This window comes from Oryx dammah, unplaced genomic scaffold (assembly GCF_014754425.2).
Source record: "Oryx dammah isolate SB20612 unplaced genomic scaffold, SCBI_Odam_1.1 HiC_scaffold_5, whole genome shotgun sequence".
Lineage (NCBI taxonomy): Eukaryota > Metazoa > Chordata > Mammalia > Artiodactyla > Bovidae > Oryx > Oryx dammah.
Genome location: NW_024070189.1, coordinates 89423051 through 89437257, shown reverse-complemented (window position 1 = coordinate 89437257; position 14207 = coordinate 89423051). Strand labels below are relative to the sequence as shown.

The following is a 14207-nucleotide window of genomic DNA, read 5'->3' as shown; positions in this document are numbered from 1 at the left end:
TGGTCCCATTTTCCGTATTTGTTGTTGTTCAGTCGCTCATGCCTGACTCTTTGCAACCCCATGGACTGCAGCACGTCGGGCTTCCCTGTCCTTCACCATCTCCCAAAGTTTGCTCAAACCATTGAGTCAGTGTGAAGCCTCCAAAAAGCAAAGACCAGCTTCCAACACGAGGCAGAGCGTAAACTCCAGGCATGGCTGGATCCAAGCATTTTAATTCTTCCTGAGGGAGTCAGTCCCTCTCTCTGCTTCCCCTGGGCTGGTTCCTTCTCAGGCAGGCTGACGGGTTCAGTCACCATGGTCAGGTCCACGCCCATCACACAGCGAGAAGAGAGGGCTAGTGCTTCCAGGGCATGGAAGTGGGTTGGGGTCTTGCTCTGAGACAAGTGGGGACATCTAAGAGGGCATTGTAAAGATGGAGAGAACTGGGGGTGCCAGCCAGACAAGGGCAAGGACATTCCAGGCAGAGAGGACAGCAGGGACAGATGCTTGCAAACTCCTGCAGTTCAGGGCTGCCAGACTGCTGGGTACTTGGTGGGAGAAGGTGAGACCTGGGAGGTCAGCTGGAGGTTGAACACAAGAGCCCTGAACACCAGATTGAGCGCTTTGGGCTCTGCCCTCAGCAATGGGGAGTTCCAGAGGGGTATGGAGCAAAGGAGGGCCGCAGTCACGTGTCCTTCCCTTGTCTGGGCAGTAGAAGGTGGAGGACTACAAGGAGGAAACCTGGAGGAGCCAAAGGAGCAGTGAGGGGGCTTCTGTGTCACCAGCCTGCACCACAGGGCTTGCCTGGGTTGGGGAGGGAGGCCAGAGAATTTCTAGAATCAAGTCAACAGGACTGGAACCTGGAGGGTGAAGAGCCCGCGACTGGGGATGTCTGGGGGTGTGATCCATGATGTGGCTACCCACTGGCTTCAGGCAGGTAGAAGGCAGGAGGCAGGAGACACTGGTATGACCACCCTGGGGACTGGAAGAACATCTTTGTGATTCAAAGTGGTCAATTCTTGAATGCCTCCAGGGATAGGGAGCTCACCCCTTATGTAGCTCTGACCCACATAAACCATGGACTCAAATCTGTCCCCCTAGAGTCAGGCACTGCCTCGTGCCCCATGCCCATGCCATGGGGGCCTCCCCTTCCCAGGCCAGCCCTTGTTGATAAGGGCACTTGATGCTGTTTGCTCAAGACTCTCCTTCTCCAGTCTCAGCAACTCTGGTTTCTCTGGTAGGGCCATCTCACAGAGCATGGGACAAAGACCCTGTCCAGCGGAGGATGGAGATGTTTCTCAGACACAGTGTCACGTTTTTGCAGAGGGAGATAGCAGGCCCATTCAACCTCCTCCTCCCACCTCTCTGGTGGCATCAAGGAGAAAGGCTCAGCGGGGTGCCAGGGCACCGGGGAAGTCATAAGCACAGGCCGTGCTGAGGAGAGCAGGCAGCCCTCCCTCGTGCGCCCGGGCCTGCCACAGAGGCTGGTGTGACTCCAACAGTGCTGCTGGTTTTCCGCTGTGGCCACTTTGACGCTGCGCTGCTATTTTGGGCAAGTGATGATGGTTTGCCATATATGGTTGGCCCCCAGTGACCCTGCTGAACGCTAGCTGCAGGGTCCCCAGCCCCTTGGTCCAGAGCACTGCCCGTGGCTGGGAAGTTGGGGCGGGGCGGGGGGCACCTGGGACAATCCCACAGCCAGATCCACGGAGCCCAGATGAGCCCAGAGAGCCGGATGAGCAGGAAACCTCCTGGCAAACTCTGCCAGTATTAGTACATTACACCACCACAGAGAAAGACGCCCCCTCTCTCGCTCCCCTCCTGCCTGCTTCCTTCACTGGGAATAACCTTTTGCAGGTTCAAGGGGCCCCTGCTGGACTGTTCCCCTTGGACCCGCTGCTTCCTGTATGACCTGTATGGGATCACACAGTTTGTTTTCTATCACATTCTGGTAAGTGGTGGTTGTTTCTGACAACCGGAGATTTTAGCATTTTCTTATACACAGTTTCCTAGGTTTTGGTGCATAATATTGCATGATATTGAATATCTTTAATTCTTGTCTTGTGCTTAGCTGCTCGTCGTATCCAACTGTTTGCCACCCCATGAACTGTAGCCCATCAGGCTCCTCTGTCGGTGGGATTTTTCAGGCAAGAATACTGGAGCGGGTTGCTATTTCTTCCTCCAGGGAATCTTCCTGACCCAGGTATTGAACCCACTTCTCCTGTGTCTCCTGCTTTGCAGGCAGATTATTTATCCTCTGAGCCACTGGGGAAGCCCCTGATTCTTCTCATTGGTCTCTATTCCCAGAAATCACACGACATCTTGGTGCACAGACACGTAGACTTTGGGGGTACAAGAAAATTAAATTCTGGGCATCTTGGTGCATCACCCTCCTAAGGTCAGCTTCATCCTTGTCCTCACAGACTCATCCACTCATCCATTAGAAAGTATTTGAAGTGAGCTCACAGAGGAAAGGCAAGGGCTGGGCCCCCAGGCCTTCAGATGCTCATGGAACTCCCTTCTGAGCTGGAAGCTGGTGCCGCCTGACCCTACAGAGGAGGAAACCGAGGCTCGAGCTGGGTTGGCCTTGGGGAGGCCCAGTGTTGCTCGGCCAGGAGGCCTCCGGTTCCAGGTGATGTTTTTCCCTTTAGTCTCAATTCTCCCTTAATTTCAAGGATGATGATAATATTCATGGTGGTTGACATTTTGGGGGCTTTCTTTGTGCCAGGCACCAACAGCTCTTTCCTAGGGCCAGGTACTGAAATGAGACTCTTGTAGTTGGCTGAGGGCGTTGGAGTCAGAAGGGTCCACTGTGTTGTCTGGACTCTGAGACTTACTTACCTACCCGGCCGGGAAGCTCTCTCCTCCCCCTCCCTGTCCCAGCGCTGTCCTCTCTCTGGAACGCGCGGGTTGCGCGCCCCGCGGCGCCTGGCCGGGAAGTGGCGTGGATCTCCAGAGCGCCGCGCGGGAGGCGCCGGGGGCCCCGGAGGCGGGGCGGGGAGGGGCCGCCGGTGGCGGCGGCGCGCGAAGCAGACCGCAGTGCGGCCGGCGCTAGGACCCGCGGGGGCCGCTCAAGCTGCCGCGCCTCCCGCTCCCCCCACCCCGATTCCAGCCCTTCCCCCCAAAAATGAGGAAACGCAGCAACTTGCTCCAAGTTGTGCAGCCGGGGCCGCCTCGGGGTGCGCAGCCGGCGCGCGGGGGCCCTCCTGGGGGCGGGCACGGAGTGCGGCCCAGGGGCGACCCCTGAACAGGTGAGGGCGCCGGAGGGGATAGTGGGGAAAGACCGTAGGACAGTGGGGGGGCCCCAAGGGCCAGCGGGTGGGGGGATGCTGGGCGAGCGCGGGAGGGGCCAGTGTGCGAGCGCGAGCGCGCGCGTCCGGGGCGTGCGGCCGGTACGCGGCTGGGGAGGGTATGGTTGGATGCGCCCAGGAGTCGGGTGGGGTGGTATTTTTATGGGTGCGGGTATGCGCGTCTGCAACCCCTGGGTGTGTGTATCCGCGCGTCCACGTGGAGGGATGTGCGCGCGTGTCTCTACGCTGCGTGTGCGCGGCCCTGCGTGCCCGGGTGGCCCAGCGTGTGGCGCCCAGGTGTTCAAGTGTGGGTTGGTGGGGGCGGCACACACGTTTCCGAATGTCTGTGTGTGTGTTCACACGTGAGACGTGTGTGCACAACTGTCTCTAGGAGAAACTGCTTTTGCTTGCATACCCGCGTGCCTGTGGGTACCTGTGTCCACCTGTGTCCAAGCCCTGTGTGTTTCTGTGTGTTCTCGTGTGTACATGGATCAGTATGCGTGTGAGTACACAGAGGGCTGGGGGTTTCTAGGGTGGAGACTCACTCCTCCCCACCTGTCCCACTGCTCTCGCCACCTGGTGGGATCCGCGGGGAAAGCAGAGGACAGAAATGCCCCTACCCCAGCAACTGTGCGGGACTTTGTTTCTGTCCTCTGTCCTCGGTTGGGGAGTAGGGGGGGGAGCGGTGGGGGGGGAGTCAGATCAGAGACCCAGCCGGCAGCCAGAGGAGGCCAGCAGGGCGGGACTGCCGGGCCTCACCCCCGCCAGGGTCAGAGATTCTTGGGAATGACCTTGAATCATCCCCTGTTTCCTCATGTACCCCTGCCTACTTTACCAGAAAAGAGGAAGAACCAGGCTCCGTTTAGTGGCTCCAAGCACCCCAGTGTGGGCTGCTGGGGCCTGAGCCAGCCCCTGGCCACTCACTCTGAGCCTGCCCTGTGCCTCTGTTTCCCTTTGGGGATGACGGCGCAGCCAGGCTCCATGCTAAGGAACTCTCCCAGGGAAAGACCACCTCCCCTAAGGGGCTTGGAGAGCCAGTGCCTTGGGCCCCCCACAACCCCTGGAGGTTGGGGGGAGGCCGCCCGACTGTCGCCTCCACCTGGTCCAGGCTGGAAGCTGTAGTCGTGGCCCCTGGGCCCCCAGCCTGGCTTGAATCTTGAGCTCTCCAGCTAGTCTCTGCCCCTCCCCAGGGAAGCCCTCGCTTCCTCCACGCCTGGCACCCCTCACCCATCTCAACCAGGATGCCGACGGTGAGTACTCCCAACTGGGTGCCTGGGCCTAGGCCCCTCCTCTCCTCCGTCCACAGGGCCTCAGCTCCACCGGGCTGGAGGGTGGGGGTGGGGACCATCTGACCCGTGTCCCCTTAGGCAGTGTCCGCAGGTCTTTTCTGTCACCTGGTGTTTTTTCCCACTCTTTCCTCCCATCTTCTGCCCTGGGGGGTCCCTCTGTTTGTGACTCCGTTTCCTCTACTGGGTGCTCTGCGCACCCCCCCACACCCACCTCCTCTCTCCTGTGGTCTGTTCTGGGTCTCTGCCTCAATACAGTCTTTCTCTCTTTTGGGCCCCACCCCCACCTCCACTATATCTCTCATGACCCCTTTCCCCCTCTCACCACTACCCCCCAGAGGCGCTGGGCCCCCGGCACCCAGTGCATCACCAAGTGTGAGCACACGCGCCCCAAACCCGGGGAGCTGGCCTTCTGCAAGGGCGACGTGGTCACCATCCTTGAGGCCTGCGAAGTGAGTAGGGGGGAATGTGCTTGGAGAGAGGGGGTGCTCCTCCAGGAAACATCTCCTCCCACTGACCCCTGTTTCCCTCCCGGCAGAACAAGAGCTGGTACCGTGCCAAGCACCACGCCAGCGGGCAGGAGGGGCTGCTGGCGGCTGGGGCGCTGCGGGAGCGCGAGGCCCTCTCGGCGGACCCCAAGCTCAGCCTCATGCCGTAAGTCGTGGGGAAGCGCCCCCGGGACGCAGGTGGGGTCAGCAGGGCCCGGCCAGTCCCGCCCAGCCCGCCCTTCCACCGGCCGCAGGTGGTTCCATGGGAAGATCTCGGGCCAGGAGGCAGTGCAGCAGCTGCAGCCGCCCGAGGACGGGCTGTTCTTGGTGCGGGAGTCCGCGCGGCACCCGGGCGACTACGTGCTGTGCGTGAGCTTCGGCAGCGACGTCATCCACTACCGCGTGCTGCACCGCGACGGCCGCCTGACCATCGATGAGGAGGCCTGCTTCTGCAACCTCATGGCTATGGTGGAGGTGCGGCCCCCAAGCCCCCGGTGCAGGGATGTCGGGCGGCCAGGCTTCAGCCTGTCCCAGCAGCTGCGGAGACATGGGACCCCCCCAGAGGCTCATGCTCCCCAATGTGGACAAGGAGGCGCTGGTCCCTGGACCACCGACCCTACAGACAGTCTGAGTCCTCCAGTTCCCCTCGTCTCCAGGGATACCCTGGAACCTCCAGTTTGACACCAGTCCCAAGACACACCCCCATCCTCCTGTTTCCATGGAAACCAGCCTAGAGAGTCCTGTGGGAACCCACCCCCTCTCCTCCTCCTCAGCACCCGCCCACCCCTCCGGAGAACCCCCTGGGAAGGGGATGGGAGGCAGGGGCTCACCGGATGTGGGGGGTCACACTAACGGCTGCCTCTGCCCTGCCCCACCCCCTGCAGTATTACAGCAAGGACCAGGGGGCCATCTGCACGAAGCTCATGAGACCGAAGAGAAAGCAAGGCACCAAGTCGGCGGAGGAGGAGCTGGCCAAGGGTAGGGGGCCCCCGCCCTTCCCGCCTGAGTCGGCCTGGCCTGGGGAGGCAGGGCACACGGCCAAGGCTGCCTCACCTGAGTAGGTCACAGTGCCAGGCTCGACAGGCGGAAGACCTGGGTGCCCTTGGGCTGGGTGGGGCACGCCTGCACACACCCATCAGCACACTAGCCATCTATTTCCCACACCAGCTGCTCCCCTTGTTTCATTATCCTTCACCTGAGTCAGAAACCCTGGGCAGATCCTTGATGCCACCCCGCCCCCAGCCCCCCGCCCTCCCACAACCAAGTTCTATTAACACTAGTTTAAATCTGGCCTCTCCTTGTCTGAGTGCCCCGACCCTGGCCCAGCCTTGGACCTTCCCATCAGACCACCTCCTTCCTGAGCGGGGAGTCCCCCTTCCTCCCAAACCCTGTGGCCTCGGAGGCAACTTTCTAGATGAAAATCCACCCACATCACTCCCGTGTCTAAAGAGGGGAGGCCAGGCAGCTCCACTGCCTTCTAGAACCTTCCCTTGTGGCTGAGCTATCTTTCCTGCTTCAGCTATGAGGCCCTTCTTTTCCACATGCCTCTGGGGTTGTGTGACCTGCACTTACCCTCATGCCTCCGGACTGTTGTGCATTCTGTTCCCCTCACCTGAAATGCTTTTGCCGCCCTTGAGTAGTAAGATCTCCCACATTTAGAGCAAGCGCACCCTGCCCTGGCCACCCCTCTTTGAACCTGGTGATCGTGGCTGTCTTCTTGGAAATGTCTTGGGGGTGACACCCAGGTGGAGGCTGGTGTCACTGTGCCTGGTCATATCCAAGGGCTGGTGATTTTAAGAGGTGATTTGTTGGGGAAGAGGAGGAGACCTGCAGAGCCCATCAGAGGACAATGCAGGGGGTGGGAGAGCACAGGTGTGCTTGGCAGAAAGATCCGGGAGGCTAGGACAAAGATGATGACTTAAAATATTTATTTGTATTTGACTGCGGTGGGTCTTACTTACCACCTTATAGTGTGTTATTCATTCAGTCGTGTCCGACTCTTTGCAACCACATGGACAGGCATATCTCCAGGCAAGAATACTGGAGTGGGTTGCCATTCCCTTCTCCAGGGGATCTTCTCGACCCAGGAATCGAACCTGGGTCTCCCGCATTGCAGGCAGATTCTTTACCATCTGAGCTACAGGGAAGCTCTTCACTTACCACCTTTCCTGATGGTAAAGAATCTGCCCGCAATGTGGGAGACCCAGGTTTGATCCCTGGGTCAGGAAGATCCCCTGGAGAAGGGAATGGCAACCCACTCCAGTATTCTTGCCTGGAGAATCCCATGGACAGAGGAACCTGGAGGGCTACCATCCATGGGATCGCAGAGAGTCAGATACAACTGAGTGACTCACACCCCTTGGGCCCTTGCACACTTCTGTTTTATTATTATTTGTATTTTGGCTGTGCAGCCTTTCAGGTTTTACTTCTGGCACACGGGATCTAGTTCCCTGCCCAGGGATCGAACCCGGGCCCCCCTGCATTAGGAGCATGGAGTCTTAGCCACTGGACCACCGGGGAAGTCCCAAGATGATGACTTAGAGTGCTGGAATATTCTAAGAATGTTCCAGAACCTTAACCAGAAGTTCTGGAAACTTTCCCAGTATCTGTTGTATATTTTGGTCTGTGTATCCCTGGTGGAGAGAGGAGGGAAAGCACCGTAAAGGAAGACTGTGCAGGGTCCTTGGAAGGACACAGCCTCCAGGTAGAAGAGAAAAGGGCCCTGACTGGTGGGCCCTGTTGCTTTCACCACCACTCCCAGCCCCTATAACTGGTGCCAGGAGTGTGGTGCCTCTGAGTGGCCGTGGCCACTGCTGTGGGAGACCAGACAGGGCCTGGCCTCCTGTCAGGTGGAGCCACCGGCCGCCCTCTCACTGGGTCTCCCCTCTGCAGCCGGCTGGTTACTGAACCTGCAGCATTTGACGTTGGGAGCGCAGATCGGAGAGGGAGAGTTTGGAGGTGAGCAGGGGACCTAGTAGGGGCTGGGGGAAGGGGGGCTCCCAGAGATGAACTGACACCCATGTTTGACACCTACTTACCATGCGACTGAGGCCACAAGCGCCCCTCTCTACGGAAGGAGGTTCATGACAGCCAGGATGAGGAGAGAGGTGGTGAGGGCAGGTACCCAGTGGGTGTGAGTGAGTCCTTCACACCCCCTGGACCCTTGCACACTTCTGCTTTATTATTATTTGTATTTTGGCTGTGCAGCCTGTAGGATCTTAGCTTCCCAACCAGGGATCGAACCTGCATTGGTAGCGTGGAGTCTTAACCACTGGACCACCAAGGAAGTCCCAAATGTTTAAAATTTATGTGTTGTTATTATTATTTGGCCATTCTGCACAGCTTGTGGGATCTTAGTTCCCCATCCAGGGGTTGGACCCTTGCCCTCAGCAGTGAAATCTCAGAGTCCTAACCACTGGACCACCAGGGAAGTCCCAGGACCGTCTGTGTCGAGGCCACAGCCTGAGGTTGTTATCCTGGGAGGTCCCAGGGCTTGCATCAGGACCTTCTCTGGAAAGGGCTGGTGTGCGCTTGTTTTCTGTCACGTCTGCTCAGCTCTGCCCTTGATACAGGAAAGCAGCCACAGGCCACAGGGAGACAAACAGCCAAGGCCACGTGCCAATAAAACTGTATTTATGGACGCTGAAATTGAATTTTGTATCATTTTCATGTCATGGAATAGTCTTCTTCTTTTGATTTTTTTTTTCCCCAACCATTTAAAAATGTAAAAACCCATTCTGACCTTGCAGGCCTTGCAAAAACCCTTGAGGGGACTAGATTGGGTTCAAGGGCTGCAGTTTGCAGACCCCTGGCTTGGGTGATTATCTTTGCTCTGGGATCTGGAGCCTGTTGGCTTCCCAGGTGGCTCAGTGGTAAAGAACCCACCTGCCAGTGTAAGAGACATGGGTTCAATCCCTGCATCTGGAAGATCCCCTGGAGGAGGAAATGGCAACCCACTCTAGTATTCTTGCCTGGAGACTCCCATGGACAGAGGAGTGTGGTGAGCTACAGTCCAGGGGGTTGCACAGAGTCAGACACGACTGAGCAGCTGAACAACTGGAGCCTACCGGGAGGGGTTTCCAGGCCTGGGGACCCGCCACTGCACTGGCCTCTTCCACGGTTCATGCGAGTGGGAATGTGCATGTCTGTCTTGTCTCTGTGGGTCCTAAGCCCCTTCCCACCCCTGCCTGCCCCTCAGCTGTCCTGCAGGGCGAGTACCTGGGGCAGAAGGTGGCCGTGAAGAATATCAAATGTGACGTAACAGCCCAGGCCTTCCTGGACGAGACAGCGGTCATGACGTGAGTCCTGGGTGTGGCAGGGGAGGGCACCCTAGGGCCAGGGTCCCATCCTACCTTCACCCCATACCCACCTGCCCCCAGGAAGGTGCAGCATAAGAACCTGGTTCGTCTACTGGGTGTGATCCTACATCAGGGCCTCTACATCGTCATGGAGCACGTGAGCAAGGTGGGGCAGGACCCAAGGGTGGAGGTGGGGGGGGGGGAGCGGGGGGGGGGTGAGACCTGAGGGTAGGGGTAGGAGTAGGGCAGCACCGGAGGCTCAGGTAGGGTGCTGGTGGGGTGGCTGAGCAGCCTCCAGCACTCCTAGACCCTGCCCGTGTCCCCCACAGGGTAACTTGGTGAATTTTCTACGGACGCGGGGCCGGGCGCTTGTGAACACCCCACAGCTCCTGCAGTTTTCCCTGTGAGTGGGGCTCCAGGGGGTGGCAGGGAAGTCGAGGCATGGAGCAGGGAGGAGCCTGGCCTCGGGAGTCTGGCCCGGGCGTCCCAGCCCCTCGCCCGGCGCCCCCTACCCCAGGCACGTGGCCGAGGGCATGGAATACCTGGAGAGCAAGAAGCTGGTGCACCGCGATCTGGCTGCCCGCAACATCCTCGTCTCGGAGGACCTGGTGGCCAAAGTCAGCGACTTCGGCTTGGCCAAAGCCGAGCGGAAGGGGCTGGACTCCAGCCGGCTGCCCGTCAAGTGGACAGCACCCGAGGCTCTCAAGCATGGGGTGAGTCCCCCTTACTCCCAGGGCCCTGGGAACCCTAGTTCCACTATGAGCCCCTGGGCGTGTCTCTGGCCTCTGAACTTCCAAAGGAATGGCTCTACCTCCCCTGTAATCCCTTGGCCCCTAATTGTTCCTTTTAGCCCTTCTCTGAGCCTTTGTCTCCTCCTTTCTGCAACAGTCTTGGGCTCAGTGAGGGAGAGCAAGAAACACCTTGTTTTTGCACTAAATCTGGGTTGAGGGGTAGGAGGATTCAGGGGCAGGAGTCTATTGGGAGGAGACTACAGAGTGAAGGTCAACCCAGGGGGACTTTCTGGAGGAAGCAGGGGCTGGAGCAGAAGCCCTGAGAGGTCCCTCTCACCCTGATCTCGGGCCCCACAGAAGTTCTCCAGCAAGTCGGATGTCTGGAGCTTTGGGGTGCTACTATGGGAGGTCTTCTCATACGGCCGGGCTCCATACCCCAAGATGGTGAGCAGGGTCCGGGGGCCGGGTGGAGAGGTGCTGGGTCCCCTGCCGGTCTAGGGGGTCGTGATCCTGACCCCCAGCCCACACTGGAGTGGCCTCTGCCCGCAGTCGCTGAAGGAGGTGTCAGAGGCCGTGGAGAAGGGGTACCGCATGGAGCCCCCCGAAGGCTGCCCTGGGTCCATCCATGCCCTCATGGGCAGCTGCTGGGAGGCTGAACCCACTCGCCGGCCGCCCTTCCGCAAACTGGCTGAGAAGCTGGCCCGGGAGCTACGCAGCGCGGGTGCTTCAGCCCCCAATGGGGGGCAGGACACGGACGGTCCCGCCCTGCCCCGCAGCCAGGAGCCCTGACCCTGCCCGCGGGGCTTTGGGCCCCAGAGGACTGAGAGAGTGGGGGGCTCAGGGTGGAGATGCGGACCAGCCAGGCCTGAATAGGGGCAGGGCCAGTGAGCTGCCTGCCTGGCTTGCACCACAGGGGCAGGCCCAGGGGGCGCACTCCAGGAAGCCCATGGGCACCTCGACCCCAGGAGGCGAACGATTAGCGCCTGGATAAAGACTGGTTCCAAGAACTGGGTGTCTGAGTGTCTCTCTGCTGCCCCTTGTGTCCGCCCTGGGGCCCATCACTCAGCCTGTGGGCCATCTGCCTGCTCACTGGTCTGCCCACTGAGGGGGCCACCTGGCTGGGAGCTTGCTGCCCCTGAGGGCACATGTTTTCCTGGGTGTGTCAGCCAGGGGACCCTCCAGGCCAGGGTCACAGTCACCCGAGGACGCACTTGCCATCACCTGCAGGCCCCCCACCTCTTGCTGTAGCCCTTGGGGCCCTGGGTGCAGAGGACCGTGGGAGAGTCCCAGGGGCTGTGGAGGTCTGAGCCCCCTGTGCTGGCACCCTCTCCTACCTCTGCCTTTCCCGAGAGCACGTGGAAGCCCGGAGCGGGGAGGGGGGCTGCGAGGGCAGCAGCGTCCCCTCCTGGGGCGCTCCAGGGTGGTTATGTCCTCCACCTGTCACCCCCCCAACAGCCAGCCGCACAACCTGTCCCAGAGCCCTGTCCATTCTCCAGCGGGGGCTCCCAGCTTGCACGTCCAGGTTCGAATCCTGACTCCACCACTCTGTGGCCCGGGCTCACAGTGACCCAGCACCTCAAACTGAGGGCGTGTCTGGGATGGAGGTGTTGGTGCTAAACCCGGGGTGTCCCAGGGAAACTGTGGGGGGGGGGTAGTCTCCCTCCCTGCCCTACCCCTGCAGCCTCTTCTGTGATCAGGCGTCTTCCAAGGGAGCCATGAGGACCCTGAGGGCTGAGTGCACACAGCTGGTGCTCAGCTGTTACTGTGACTGTCAACCACCCCCTCTCCAATGAAACTCCCAGATGCTTCAAGGTTGCCTGGAGAAGAGTGTCTGGCCTGTGGGTTGTGGCCCCCACCCCAGGAACCCCTGAGCTAGTGCAGGGACCCCAGGCCACAGCATGGCCTCCCACCTCCACTGGCCCACCGCTGCCTGAGTTGAGCTGTTCATACGTCTCAAGGTCACACTGGCTTCCTGCAATTACCCCCCTCCCGGAACCCCACCTACCCTCTGGCCTCAGTTTCCCCACCAGCACCTGAAGGGGGTTAGTGATTCTTCCTGGGGGAGAAATGCAGGGTGGGAGTCCAGAGAGGCTGAGAGTGGCCTGTCCACCTCCCCTACCGACCCAATCCAGCTGGAGAAGGCCGCCTGTCACCGTGGCCCCACGCCACCCTGCCCACTCCTAATCCAGCCCTCTAAGCTGACACAGCGTCTGGGCCTGCAGCTGCTGGCTAAGTCGCCAAAGCGCCCCCCCTCGCCCCTGCGCCTAACACCCAGATCTCTCCTGTACCTCTTAACTCACTGGGGCCAATTAGCTAATTGGGGGCTGAGAACAGAGCAGCTCATTAGCGTTTTAAAGTGATGAAGCAATTAGGGGGATTACCTCCCCCACCCCCACTCCCCCTCTCCTGAGGCCTGGCTCCCCCTGCTGCAATGCCCCAGCCCATCTCAAAGACGGGGCCACTGAGGCCTGGAGGGGCCTCACTCACTGCCCCTCCAGCCTGGACTCAGAGGTCCTGGAACCTCCCTGTCCGGCTGACCGCTTGGGTGCTAAGCCCCCTGCCCACCCAGAGCCCCTCCTCCTCTGAGGTCATCCACCCCTGCCAGCACTCCAGGGCCTGCGCCTCGGTGCTGTGAGTGTCCGACTGGGCACACATGCACGTGTGAGCACCCGCCTCCCTATCTCTGTGTGCATCTTCCCCCTACAAAGCCAACATTCTGAAGTACTTGGCTTTGCTTCCTTTTGCGCTCACTCTCTGGTCCATCCACAGGCCTGGGTCTCCAGCCTCACTCCACTGAGACAACCCACCTCCCTCCATCCCTCCTGTCCTCCTCCTGGGCCTCGTTTTGCCCCGTCATGCCCAGGGCCCCTCCTGTTTTCAGGGCACCCCCTGCCAAAGCACCCCTAAGCTCCTTGGATTGGGCAGGGGGTTGACCATCCAGTCTCAGGGTATCACCAAGGTTCTACTTGGCTCTCAGGCCACCGCTGGAGGGACAGTCCCATCACCCACTTGTCCCCAGACAGGGGCTGGGTTCACCAAGTCTTCTTCCCTCCTCAGACTTTCTCTCCCCAGAACTTTAAAAAATATTTTTATGTATTTGGCTGCACCGGGTCTTAGTTGAGACATATAGGATCTAGTTCCTGACCAGGGATCCGACCCAGGCTCCCTGCACTGGGAGTGCAGAGTCTCAGCCACTGGACACCAGAGAAGTCCCCCGTCCCCCGAGAATTGCTCTCCTGTCCCCCCCCCCAAATCTAGCCCTGACCAGGCCTCTAGCCTCCTCCTGGCCTCCCATCTTGCCCACAATACTCATCCAAAATGCCACCTGTGCCCCTCTCACGCTCCACAACCTTCCATGGCTCCTCAGTACCCCTTTCACACCCAGTTGTGTCCAAAATTTACACCCTTGCACTCCATCTCCTATTCTGCTTACCTTCCTTAAAAGAACCACCTTTCCTCCCCTGCTTGAGTTTTCCCACCATTTTTCTGACTACCTGACATGCTGTATTTTACTTACATAGTTATGGATTATCAGTCTCCCCTACCAGGATGCCAGCTCCAAGAAGTGTGTCTGTGTTTTTTTGTTCCCTGCTGTGAACAGTACTTAGTATACAGTAAGTGCAAATGTTTATTGTGCTTAAATGTTTATTGAGTGACTGAAAAGTGAGCTTCTATTCATACCTCAAAACACAGCTAAAATGCCCCATACTCCTTTGCCCTGGACAGTGCCCAGGGGAACCAACTGGAATTACCTTCACCTCTGGGGATCTCAGCTTCCCCAACTCCCCTTGACATCTGTGAATATGAGAGGTTCTTTTCCTGACTCCAGATGATAATAAAAGGGGTTAACAGTGGCTAATTTAGTGAGTGCTCACTAAGCACTCACTGTTGGCCAATCACTGTATATCTTTCCATCAGTGTACTCTTTCATCAGCTCATCGAGCCCCTGTGAGAGTCCCACGGAGTAGGAAGTCCTGTTGCTGCCATTTTACAGCTGGGGAAACTGAGGCCCGGGAGGAGGAGGCTCTTGTTTACGTTCTAGAGCAAGGTGTGGCAGACCCAGGCTAAGGGCGTCCTGCTGCCGGCACTCCCTCTGTGGCTCAGAGCGACCAGCGCCTGGGCGGGCGGGGCCCCC

The 14207-nt window shown here is 59.3% G+C and overlaps 1 protein-coding gene across 3 annotated transcripts; it reads left to right on the top strand.

Annotated features, from left to right (window-relative positions):
* Positions 1 to 2975: 2975 nt before the first annotated feature.
* On the top strand, positions 2976 to 11079 carry MATK (megakaryocyte-associated tyrosine kinase). 3 transcript variants are annotated; one of them, XM_040241954.1, is made up of 14 exons: positions 2977 to 3230; positions 3661 to 3771; positions 4460 to 4519; positions 4894 to 5007; positions 5094 to 5209; positions 5298 to 5517; positions 5928 to 6021; positions 7936 to 8001; positions 9242 to 9341; positions 9423 to 9507; positions 9671 to 9744; positions 9859 to 10054; positions 10430 to 10516; positions 10622 to 11079. In XM_040241954.1, exons 2-14 carry the CDS (start codon positions 3766 to 3768, stop codon positions 10859 to 10861), a joined length of 1458 nt encoding a protein of 485 aa, XP_040097888.1. In that variant the 5' UTR covers positions 2977 to 3230; positions 3661 to 3765; the 3' UTR covers positions 10862 to 11079. The 3 variants fall into 3 exon arrangements, with proteins under 3 accessions (XP_040097889.1, XP_040097888.1, XP_040097891.1); XM_040241957.1 differs by having other exon boundaries at positions 4378 to 4519; XM_040241955.1 differs by lacking the exon at positions 3661 to 3771 and having other exon boundaries at positions 2976 to 3230.
* The last annotated feature ends 3128 nt before the right edge of the window (positions 11080 to 14207 follow it).